We start from the raw sequence: 13,285 nt of genomic DNA on the forward strand, positions 1-13,285 counted from the left end.
ATTTCTGCTTCCCAATTCCATTCAATACGTTTCTAATCATCCAGATCTTTCTGGTCTGTTACTTCTCACTGTCACTTTATCTCGGAGTCCTTCTGTTTTATCTTTGCTACCCACTGCTCTAATGTGAAAGAATGGTCTGAACATGCTTATCTCAGTTATAGTTTATGGTCCTGCCAAAATCCGATTACACAAGGGTAGATTTTTCCAAATAACTATCTTCCTTCACAATTTCATTTTGTTTTTGCTGCTGAAATGTTGAGTATGTATGGTCTGAACTAAGAGGTAGCAAACTGAAAACATTGGGAATAATTTGTAGGACTCCTAATAGTTATTGTGTTGGACAGACTACAAATTGGAGGAACATATAACAAGGACAATGCAGCAACATTGCTGAGCTTTAATCTTGGGGGAAAAAAACAAATTGGCAAAATGTAAAGTCTGTTCTACAGATTCACTGATCTGTGGCTGAAGAAATTGCTCCTTATCCCAGTTCTAAAGAGTCGTCCCTTCACTCAAAGTCTGCCCTCCAGTCCTGATCTGTCCTACTAATGGAAGCATCTTCTCTACATCTACTCCATCCAGGTCTTCGGTATATAAACAGGAAGTTTCAATACAATACACCCTCATCCTTCTAAATTCCATTTGAGTACAGACCCAGAGTCCTCAACCACTCCTCGTATGACATTCCCTTTGTCCCTGGGATAATTCTTGTAAACCTCCTCGGGACCCCCTCCAATGCCAGCCCACTCTTTTTTTGATGTGGGGCCCATAACTGGTCACAGTGTTCCAAATGCAGTCTGACCAAAGCCTTGTACAACCTCTGCAATATCTTAGCCCTCTTGAAAAAATTGCTCATATTTCATTCGCCTCCCTGACTGCTAACTGAACCTGCATGTTAACATTAACAGAATCCTGAACTGGGTCTCCCAAATCCTTTTGTGCTTCAGATTTCTGAAGCCTTTCCCCAGTTATGCCTCCAAGGTGTGAGGTAATGCACTTTCTTTCTCTCTCTCTCTCTCATTTTATTCCATCTGCCATTCTTTGCACAGTCTCCTAGACTGTCAAAGTCCTTCTGCAGCCTCCTCACTTCCTCAACACAACCTGAACCTCTGCCTAACTTTGTGTCATCTGAAAGGATTATTTGAGGAGAGAATGGACTTAGGAGACATTGTCACTGCAAATGAGAAATTTCTTCTTGTGAATTTTTGGAATTTTATGCTCCAGAGGGTTGAACATGGTTAATCATGGACTGTATTTAAAACAAGCAAATGGGAATCACGGGATATGAGGAGAGAGCAGGGGATGGGAATTGAGGTTAGAAGGTCCGCCATGATATAATTAATGTTTGGAAAATGCTTGAGGGGATGTATGGCTTAATCCTATTGCCTAAAGGTCTTTGCATTTTAAATTGGAATTGTTGATATTACTGCAGAGGAATGGCGTTCAATAACATTGGCATAAGAGAGAACTATCTAGTTTTCATACGTCTTTATGTTGAGTACCTGTTGAAAGTACCTTTTTTTAAATATTTGTTGGTTATAATTCTTGTTGTATCCCTTGAGGATTCAGTTTGTGTTTCTGTTTTGCAGCTGTTTGTCTGAGACAATGACTGTCCTTGGAAGTTACTGTGAAGACAACGCATCCTTGTCAGAAGTATGGATACAACAAGGACTTTTCCCATGTTTTTATTTCACCCTGGTTTCAACAGTACTCTTGAGCATCGCTTTCCTCTTCGGCAGTTTGCTGTATGTTTGTTACAATATGTATGGCACTACAATGGAGCCAAAGTATGTACCACGCTCTCGCCTTTTCTTACTGCAATTGCTCCTGTCGGTGGTCCTGTTGCTGCAGTTTGGAATCTATATTCTTTGGCAATCCTTTGGTTTAGGCACTGTGTATGGATACACTATCGTCTACTCATGCCTATCTATTATTGGGTGGCTGTGTACCATTGTTCTGCTGCACCTCGAACGCACAAAAGTGTTGATGCGGGACAGGACACGTGGTCACAGTAGCGTTCTGCTACTCTTCTGGGCTCTGGCCTTTGCAGCTGAGAATCTGACCTTCATATCGTGGAGAAGTCCATTATGGTGGTGGTCTCTGGACAATACTAATCACAAGGTAGGTTCTAAGAATAACCTTTTTGTTGTGGATCAAGGGTGAAAGGGCTGAGCTCAGATTGTCCATTCAGGATTGTCCATTGATTTCTTTCAATGAGTACTTATTTATGCATTTGAAGAACACCTCCTCCTATTGCATTAGAGATTTTAAAAAAAAGAAAACTGAAGCAGTAGCAGGTCAGGCAGCATCTGAAGAATTGAATACCAAGTCAAAATTTCAGATCAGGTGAGGTTTCATTAGAACCCCCTCATGAATCAGCAAAAATAGCACAGGAAAGCAGCTGCCTAGCCATTAAAATCAGGCAGAATCTGAAGCTGGTGACCCACCACACAAGCCATACATTTTAGAAGATGAATCTTTAGTTGAAATGAGAGATGGAGGAGGTGGGGGGGGGAGGGGGGAAGGGAAGCCTCATTCCTGATGAAGAGCTGATCTTCGAAACATTGATTCTCCTGCTCCTCGGACGCTGCCTGACCGGCTGTGCTTGTCCAGCTCCACTCTTGACTCTGGTCTCCAGCATTTTCAGTCTTCACTTTCACTTTTTCTCCCAGAGGGGAAGGGTTGCCTGGGGTAGGGGAAGAGACCCGGAGGAGTCTCCCTGTTCCTTACGGCCACCAAGAAAACAAAATGAGAAGATTGCTTTGCAGACTGTCTTCTCATACTGATCCAAAGCAACTTCTATGCTAGACAAATCCACTTTCCAATTGGGTTCAATCAATAGATTTAGATGTCATTTGAAGCTCCGTCTGCATGTTGAAAGAGGATTGCTTTGCTTTGGTTTTGAATGCCTGTACCAATTATGGACTGACTAGTTTGGGTGGGGTAGGAGTGGCCTGTTTTCACTACCATTCCAATCACTGGTTTCAGGTGGAGGAGGGTGTTGCAATTGAGTGATAAGAATAAGTTGAGCAATAGAGTACCTTCCAGTTCAACTTGATGCAGTATTAGTGTTGAATAAATAAAATCTAGTAAGAATGTAGGACTTGATTGACAAGATCAAGATCTATTTTGTTCAGTTTTTTGATGGATGCACAATACATCTGTCATGTAAGTTGTTGTTCACTGTGCTTGGTCAATCTCTGTCATGAGGCGAGGAGAATTTTGGGAACTTGTAAATCCAAACTCCCCTGTTCCTTTTGATCACAATACATTCACCATAAATCCTATCTCAATTTGGATAAAAATAATGGTAAAGTGCTTGCAGCTGCTTTTTATTATCTTTATCTTTAATTCTTGTTCAACTTGATCAGGGTGGGGTGGCTGTAGTATAGGATTGAGGAATTAGTAACATTACATGTGGTTACTCATTTACTAAAGTCTCCGATCACAGTGAAACTTTGATTTTCCTGTTGACGGCAACACCAAATCAATATAATGGATGACTAGGAATGAGATTGTTTAGAAATTAATAGCTAGATTGTTTACAATGAGGGGTAAGAATAAAAAAAACAACTAGTTTGCATAGAGCAAGATTGCACAAATAATAACCATTGACAGATAATCTGTGACATTGGTTGAAAGATATATACTTAAGTATGAGGGAGAGTGTATCTGTTCTGGAAAGTTATTGTCAGGGACTTGTATGTTCACCTGAGAAGGGAAGTCTTAGTTTAATCTCTTCTCTGAAAAATGTGTCTGACTGTGCAGCGATTCCTGGGTTCAGTTCCTGCACCAGCTGAGGTTATCATGAGAATTCTCCTTCTCCGTCTTTCCTCTGGCCTGAGGCGTGGTGACCCTCGGGTTGAGAGCCTCAGATTAATTAAGACCCCTCAGAGCAGCTGTATAAATGATGAGAATATAGGGGAAATGATTAAATTTACGGGTGACATGAAGATTGGCAAGTGGCTAATAGTGAAGGAAGAAGATCCTAATTTACAGGATTATATGGACTGGCTGGTCAGAAGGGCAAAAAGTGAGGTCTGCAGATGCTGGAGATCAGAGCTGAAAATGTGTTGCTGGTTAAAGCGCAGCAGGTCAGGCAGCATCCAAGGAACAGGAAATTTGACGTTTCAGGCTAAAGCCCTTCATCAGGAACCTTCGAATTTCGAAACGTCGAATTTCCTGTTCCTTGGATGCTGCCTGACCTGGTCAGAAGGGCAGATCAGCAGCAAGTGGAATTGAATCCTGAAAAGTGAGGTGATGCACTCTGAAAAAAATACCAAGGTAAAGGAATACTGGGAAGCTCCGAGGAAAAAGGGATCTTGTGGTGCTCATCCGTCGATGCCTGAAGATGGCAGGACAGGTTAATACAAAGATTTAAAAAGGCATACTGGGCACTTTCCTTAGTCACCTGTAGCATCGATTATAAAAGAAAGGAGATTCTGTTGGGAGTTGTACAAGCCTTTGACAGATGGAGTACTGTGTGCAGTTCTGGTCACCTTTTACAGTAGGAAGGATTTCATTGCACCGGAAGGGGTACAGAGGAGATTGAACAGGATAGAGCATTTTTAACTATGACAGGCTGGAAAGTTCCAGTTATATTCATACAGCATGGAAACAGCCACTGTGGTCCAACCATTCCACACTGACCATATTCCCAAACAAAATTAATCCCACTGCCTGCTCTTAGTCCATAACCATCCAAACCTTTCCAATTCATGTACTTATCTGAATGTCTTTCTTTTTTTTAAACATGGTAACTGTACCTGCATCCACCACTTTCTCTGGCAGTTCATTCCACACATGAACTCCTCCTCCTTCACCATCACCACCACCACCACATGGAGTCCATGTCAATGTGTTAATAGGCAGGGCTGCAGTAATCATCTTTCTCTGGAAGAGTGATTAGCGCCCATTACTACAGCAATGGACCTCCACGCAGTCATTGAAACTGATAATGTCTGCACTGAAACTGAAAACAACCACATTGAAATTTACAAAGCCTGCGCTGGAACCGACAATGACTGCATCGGAACTATCAGGGATTCTGCAATGTTTGTAACAAACAAACTATATTACAGAGACCATAACCTCATCTCTGACCTATTATACCACAAAGTATAAAAGTATCTTGACATGTGCTCTGGGTTGAGAGAAGAATCGCAGCTGATCACTGTATTGTTGGTGTCTTTCTCTCCCTGGAGCTCCAGTATTTCTTTGTACAGTAAACTCTGTCGTTGAACCCTGACTCTGACTCCAAGGCTGGTGACTTTCCCCACAATACTGTAATTACCTGTACTAATTGTATTTGGAGCAGAAGTGTGTCAGCTGATTAGGGCATGGATAGGAAGGGTTGGTAATGGAGGTGGGGGGGGACGTAATAATAAAGTGAAGGGAAGAAAGTTTAGAGGGGATTTGAGGAAAATCTTTTAAACCAGAGGGTGTTGGAAATCTGAAATGCGTAGTTTGGTGGGATAGTTGAAGCGGGCAAACATTGCATCCTTTTTAAAATGTATGTGGATGAGCCCTTGAAATGTCATAGCCTTGGACGTTGAGCCGAGTGCTGAAAAGTGGGGTTCGTGTAGAAATGTAACAAACTACATCAAGGAACTGAGGGCATTCTGGCAAAGCTTGCAGACAACTCAGATTGGTTGAGGGTCAAGTAGTAATGGGAAGACTGTAAAAGGAATTCCTGCCTATCTTCTTCTTTTCCACCTAACCACTCCACCCTCCTCCCTGACCTATCACCTTCATCCCCTCCCCCACTCACCTATTGTTCTCCACGCTACTTTCTCCCTACCCCCACCCTCCTCGAGCTTATCTCTCCACGCTTCAGGCTCTCTGCTTGTATTCCTAATGAAGGGCTTTTGCCCGAAACGTCGATTTGCTGCTCCTTGGATGCTGCTTGAACTGCTGTGCTCTTCCAGCACCACTAATCCAAAAAAAAAGAAGGATTTGGACAGGTTAGGTGAGTGGGCAAAGAAGTGGCAGATGGAGTTCAATATAAGAAAGTGTGAGATTATGCACTTTTTTAAAAAAGAATATAGGCATGGACTATTTTCTAAATGGGGAGAAAAATCTGAAGTTACAATGCAAAGAGACTTGGAAATTCTAGTCCAGGATTCTCTCAAAGTCCGCTTGCAGGTTGAGTCAGTAGTTAGGAAGGCACTTGCAATGATTGCATTTATTTTGAGAGAACTTGAATATAAAAGCAGCGATTATACTTCTGAGGCTCCATAAGGCTCTGGTCAGACCACATTTGGAGTATTGTGCGCAATTTTAGGGCCCATATGTCAGGAAGGGTATACTGGCCTTGGAGTGTGTTCAGAGGAAGTTCACGAGAATGATCTCAGAAATGAAAATCTTAACATATGAGGAACGTTTGAGGACTCTCGGTCTATACTCTATGGAGTTTAGAAAGATGAAAGGGGATCTAATTGAAAGATACAGAATACTTGAACACACACCATCCCAATCAGTAGCCTTCCACTGATCACGCTATCCCAACCAGTACTGTTCCACTGACACCCTCAACATCCTGGCTGAACTGGTCCTCACTCTTGTCAACTTCTCCTTCCAATCCTCCCACTTCCTCCAAATCAAAGGGGTATCCATGGGCATCTTCATGGGACCCAGTTCTGCCTGTCTGTTTGTCAGATATGCGGAACAGTTGATCTTCCGCAGTTACACCGGCACCACCTCCCATCTGTTCCTCCATTACATCGATGACTGACTGTGTCAGTGTCGCCTTGTGGTCCCACGAGGAGTTGAACAGTTCATCAACTTTATCAACACCTTCCACCTTTGACCTCAAATTCACCTGGACCATCTCGGCAACCTCCCTCTCCTTCACCATCTCTGGGGACCGAATAACCACAGACATATACTACACGCCCACTGATTCCCACCCTACCTCCTGTGAAAAGACTATCCCTTATTCCCAATTCCTCCGCCGCATCTGTTCCCAGGATGACCGATTCCACCTCGAGTCCCAGATGGCCGCCTCCTTCCACATCGTAAAGTCCCTTCCCACATGGCTGACCATGCCCTCCAGTGCATCTCCTCCACTTCACGCACCACTGCCCTTGAACTCCACCCCTCCCAATGCAACAAGGGCAGAACCCCGCCCCCCCCGCCCGTCCTCACCTTTCACCTCACCAACCTCCGCGTATAACGCATCATCCTTTGCCACTTCCAAACGGACCCCACTATCAGAGATATATTTCTTTCTGCACCCCTATCAGCATTCTGGAGAGACCATTCCCTCCGCGACTGCCTCGTCAAAGCCCCTCACCCCCCACCAGCAAACACCCCACTTATAGTACCTTTTCCCTGCCACTACAGGAAGTGCAAAACCTGCGCCCACACCACTCCCCTCACCCCTGTCCAAGGTCCCAAGGGATCCTTCCATATATGTCATAAATTCACTTGTACCCCTCCCAATGTCATCTACTGCATCCATTGCACCCAGTGTGATCTCCTCTACGTCGGGGAGACAGGATGTTTTCTTATGGATCATTTCAGAGAACATCTCGGGGACACCCGCACCCACCGGCCTATGGCTGAACACTTCAACTCCACCTTCCACTCTGTCAAGGACAGGCAGGTCCTGGGCTGCTTCCACCACCAAGCCATTACCACCTGGAGGAGGAACGCTTCATATTCCACCTTGGGACCCTGCAACCGCACAAGAAAAATGTGGATTTCAACATTTCCTGTCCCTCCACATTATCCCAGTCCCAAGCCTCCAACTTGGTACCACCCTCCGGACATGTCCATCACTACCCCATCTGACTTATCACCTTCATCCGCCTATTGCTTTCCCAGCTACCTCCCCTCAACCTCATCCCTCTCCCATTTATCTCTCATCCCCTGATGAAGGTCTTATGACCAAAACGTTGCTTCTCTTGCTCCTTGGGTGCTGCCTGACGTGCTGTGCTTTTCCAGCGGCACACACTTGACTCTGATCTCCAGCATCTGCAGTCCTCACTTTCTCCTAGAATACTGAATGGACTGGACAGAGTGGACTTTGGGAAGATGTTTTGATTGGTAGGAGAGGCTAGGACACGAGGGCAAACCTGTTAGAATGGAGGTAAGGAGAAACCTCTTCAGCCAGAGAGTGCTGAGTGAATGGAATTCATTACCACAGAAGGCTGTGGAGGCCAGGTCATTGAGTATATTTAAGACTGTGATAGAGAGGCTCTTGAATATCAAAGGTTACAGGGAGAATGGGGTTGAGAAACTTATCGGCCATGATTGAATGATGGACCAGACTTGATGGGCCGAATGGCCTAATTTCTGCTATTATGTCTATGGATATATATTTGAAAGGATGAAGTTAGAGGGCTACAGAGATAGGGCTGGAGAGTAGGACTTGCTGGGTAGCTCTGAGGTGCCAGTTAAATATGATGGGTCAAATGGCTTGCTTATGTACTACAACATTCTACAAAATGGCCAAATAACCAACTATTGAAAGATAGGAGCTTCTGGGCATTAGTGGGGTCTGGAATATTTAACTTTGTCCATATGAAGGCAGACTGAAGTGGATTCTGTAGATCAACATCACTAAACTCAGCTGGGAATATCCTTCCTAAACTTGTGAGAAGGTTTGTAGCTCGGGTGCTCGTTGTTGTGGTTCTGTTGGCTGAGCTGGGAATTTGTTGCAGATGTTTTGTCCCCTGTCTACGTGACATCCTCCGTCCTTGGGAGCCTCCTGTGAAGCGCTTCTGTGATGTTTCCACCGGCATTTAGTGGTTTGTCTCTGCCGCTTCTGGTTTTCAGTTCCAGCTGTCCACTGCAGTGGCCGGTATATTGGGTCTCAAAGGTCTAGCCACTTTACCATACATCAAGAAAATTTCTGAACTGACAGCCAGACTACTGCGACCACTAGGACTCATAACAGCACACAAACCAACAGCCATTCTCAGACAACTCACCAGAACGAAGGACCCGATACCCAGCATGAGCAAAACCAACGTAGTGTGCAAAATCCCATGCAAGGTCTGCACAAAACACTACATAGGACAAACAGGAAAACAGCTAATGATCTGCATCCATGAACACCAACTAGCCACAAAACGACATGACCAGCTACCCTTAGTAGCCGCACAAATGCATGACCAGCAACATGAGTTCGACTGGGACAACACTACTATTATGGGACAAGCCAAACAGAACAACCAGGGAATTCCTAGAGGCATGGCACTCATCCACAGATTCTATCAACAAACACATCGACCTGGACCCAATATACCGGCCACTGCAGCGGACAGCTGGAACTGACAACCGGAAGCGGCAGAGACAAACCACAATAAATGCTGGAGGAAACATCACAGAAGCGCTTCACAGGAGGCTCCCAAGCACTGAGGATGTCACCTAGACAGGGGACGAAACATCTGCAACACAAATTCCCAGCTCGGCGAATAGAACCACAACATCATTCTTAAACCTTCTAAGAGCATAAACTGTGAAGTAATTTCCTGGTTCCAATTTGCTTAACTGTAATTTTATCTGTTCACTTACAGTCATAGTCATAAAGGACGAAAACAGACCCTCCAATTCAACTCCTCTCTGCTGACCAGGTTTTCCAAACTAAGCTAGCCCCATTTTTTCCTGCATTTGGCCCATATTCTTCTCAACCTTTCCTATTCATGTACTTGTCCTACCCTAGGAAATTCTCCTCCCCTAGGGAAAAGACCTTGACTATTCACACAATCCATGCGCCTCATGTTTTTATAAGGTCACCCCCTCAACCTGATACACTCTAGTGAAAAAAGGTCCTAGTGTATCCAACCCTGCGTTATAATGCAAACCTTCTGGTGCTGGTAACCTCCTTAAATCTTTTCTGCACACTTTACAGTTCAATGACATACTTCTATAGCAGAGCGACCAGACTTTAGCCATAATGCCAAAAGTGACCTCACCAATGTTCATTCAATGTTCTGATTATTAAAGGCAAACATACCAAACCTTCTCCTTCACCAACCTGTCTACCTGCGAGTCCCACTTTCAAGGAACTATGAACCTGCACCCCTGTGTCTCTGTTCAACAACACTCTCCAAGGTTCTACCATTAACTGATGTTGATGGTTTAAAATGTTCATTTTTATTTCTAGTTTTTAACTGGTTTAAATTAACTATTTGTAATTCTAATTTCACTCTCAAAACTTCATACATGACAGTTAAAAGTTGCCGTTTCACCATTTGCTTCATTAAACTTGATGTTCTGTTACATTTTTTCTTGTATTTCATGGGATGTGGGTGCTACTGACACCGTTTGATTGCCTTTGTTGCATGTTCCTAATCACCCTTGATCTGAATGGCATGCTAGGCTATTTCTGAAGGCAAATACCAGTAACCAACATTGCTGTGGCTCTGGAGTTACATGTGGACCACACCAGGTAAAGATGATTGATTTCCTTTCCTTAAGGGCATTCGTGAAGATGAGTTTTTGAGACAGTTGATGTTACTGTCATGATCACCATTACCAAGGGTAGCCGTAGATGCCAGATTTATTCCTCGAGTTCAAATTCTACCAGTTTCCATGGAAGTTAAAATGCAAAGTAAGGGCTTGTCAGGTGGTGATTTGGAGGAGGTGGTGTTAGATTTGTGGGCAATATAATACCGTAGCATGAAAGGATTGATTCATCATTGGTAGACAGGAAGCTGGGTACAGAGAGGTATTTTAAAGTAGACTGTATTGTGGGGAAAATGACCAGTTTCAGAGTCAGAATCTGGATTCATTGACAGAGTTTATTGTACGAAGAAACCGGAACTCCAGAGAGAGAGAGCGAGACGTTCATCAGTACAGTTGTCAGCTGTGAACCCCTCTCACTCTGAGCACATGTCATGATATTTTCTACATTTTGTGGTACAATAGTTTGAGTCTTTATTTGTACAGCATGGTTTCTTTACAAAAAACATTCCAAAATCCTTGTCAGTTTCAGTGGTCGTGACCATCCTTCCTGAGAAGGAAGATAGTTATCCATTACGGCAGAGCTACAGTATTAACACTTGTATACAAGCAGTCTCAGGTAGCTAACATTTCTATTGAAGGTGGTGGCTGGACTCAGACACCTTGGTGGGCAGTAGACATTACTGATGTATATCCTTCCCCACACACCTTAAACTAATCATCATGTATGCTCTGTGTCAATTTAGCCTCAGGCAGTATCTGTGTATGCTTTGCTTTCCATGTAATGACTCAGCGACCATCTTGTGTGCCAAGTGACCAATTTATGGCTCAGTGGCCATCTTGTGTCTGTATGCCCCGTGTCAGCATGTCCCGTGTCAACTCCCACTTCGGACTGTAACTATTTAGTGCTAAAAGGATCTGCAATAAAACAGAAAATGCTGGAAATAATCAGATCAGGCAACATCATGGAGAGAATAAGATACTATCCTGTATGGTTTGTGATCTTACATTGGTTCTAGATGCAAGATTTTGTATCTCTATTCAGTGCCTTGAACCTCAGTAGCAAGATTTAATTCTGGAGGGAGATTAGACAATGAAGTGAAACAGCTGTCATCTTTTTGGGGAACGGTCTCTGATGCAGCTTTAGGGCGGCACGGTGGCACAGTGGTTAGCACTGCTGCCTCACAGCGCCTGTAGACCCAGGTTCAATTCCCGACTCAGGCGACTGACTGTGTGGAGTTTGCACGTTCTCCCCGTGTTTGCGTGGGTTTCCTCCGGGTGCTCCGGTTTCCTCCCACAGTCCAAAGATGTGCGGGTCAGGTGAATTGGCCAAGCTAAAATTGCCCGTAGTGTTAGGTAAGGGGTAAATGTAGGGGTATGGGTGGGTTGCGCTTCGGCGGGTCGGTGTGGACTTGTTGGGCCGAAGGGCCTGTTTCCACACTGTAAGTCTAATCTAATCTAATCTCTTGCAGCATGAATTAGTTTGGAAAAATTTTCAGCTGCTATTTACCTTGCAGCAGAAGAGGAGATATTGAGTATATGGGCGCATAATTGAGAATAAGCTACTCCATCCTTTTGAGACTGCTCCACCACTGAATAAGATTGTAACTTCAAATCCATGTTCTCAGATAGCCATGATAACCTCTCAACCCCTTGCTTAACAGGAATCTGTCTACTTCTGCCTTCAAAGTATTCTCTGATTCTCTTCCTAAAAAAGGTGGCAAAGAGGTCGTAACGATAGTGTTACAATCGCTGGATTATTAATCCAGAGACCCTAGTAATGTTCTGGGGACATGGTTCAAATCCTGCCATGGCAGATGGTAGAATTTGAATTCAATAATTATCTGAATTCGGAATCTAATAGAACATGGAGCGTAGAACAGAGCAGAACAGGCCCTTCAGTCCATGATGTTGCGTCGACCTGTGACTTCATCTAATCTCATCCCCCTACACTATCCCATCATCATCCACGTGCTTATCCGAGGATTGTTTAAATCTCCCTAATGTGGCTGAGTTAAATACGTTGGCAGACAGGGCATTCCAAGCCCTTACCACTCTCTGATTAAAGAACCTGCCTCTGACATCTGTCATAAATCTATCACCCCTCAATTTGTGGTTATACCCCCTTAGACAAGCTGATGTCGTCATCATCATCCTAGGAAAAAGACTTTCACTGTCTACCCTATCTAATCCTCTGAACATCTTGTATGTCTCTATCAAATCCCCTCTTGGCCGTTGCCTTTCCAGTGAGAACAGACCCAAGTCTCTCTGCCTTTCCTCATAAGAGCTTCTCTCCAGACCAGGCAACATCCTGTAGATCTCCTCTGCATCTTTTCCAATGCTTCCACATCCATCCATCCTGTAATGGGGCTACCAGAACTGTAAGCAATATTCCAAGTGCGGCCGCACTAGCGTTTTGTATAGTTGCAGCATGGCATTATGGCTCTGGAACTCAATCTCTCTACTAATAAAACCTAACACGCTGTATGCTTTCTTAACCGCATTATCAACCTGGGTGGCAACTTTCAGGGATCTGTGCACATGGACTCCAAGATCCCTCTGCACATTCACACTACCAAGAATCTTTCCATTGACCCAGTACTTTGCCTTCCTGTTATTCTTCCCAAAGGGAATCACCTCACATTTAGCTGCATTGAACACCATTTGCCACCTTTCAACCCAATTCTGCAGTTTATCCAAGTCCCCCTGCAACCTGTAACATTCTTTCACACTGTCCACTGCTCCACCGACTTTAGTGTCCTCTGTAAACTTACTAACCCATCCACCTATGCCTGCATCTAAGTCATTTATAAAAATGACAAACAGTAGTGGTCCCAAAACAGATCCTTGTGGCACACCACTCGTAACCGGA

General features: G+C 44.1%; 1 protein-coding gene across 1 annotated transcript in view; it reads left to right on the forward strand.

Moving 5' to 3' along the window:
- abcb6a (ATP-binding cassette, sub-family B (MDR/TAP), member 6a) overlaps positions 1-13,285 on the forward strand; it is a 254,471-nt gene that overhangs the window by 18,549 nt on the left and 222,637 nt on the right. The window contains exon 2 of the mRNA XM_060828218.1: positions 1,590-2,121. Within this exon, the coding sequence (XP_060684201.1) occupies positions 1,606-2,121 (516 nt within the window). The 5' untranslated portion in view covers positions 1,590-1,605. The remainder of the gene's footprint in view (positions 1-1,589; positions 2,122-13,285) is intronic.

Source organism: Hemiscyllium ocellatum, chromosome 7 (genome assembly GCF_020745735.1).
Source record: "Hemiscyllium ocellatum isolate sHemOce1 chromosome 7, sHemOce1.pat.X.cur, whole genome shotgun sequence".
Classification (NCBI taxonomy): Eukaryota; Metazoa; Chordata; class Chondrichthyes; order Orectolobiformes; family Hemiscylliidae; genus Hemiscyllium; species Hemiscyllium ocellatum.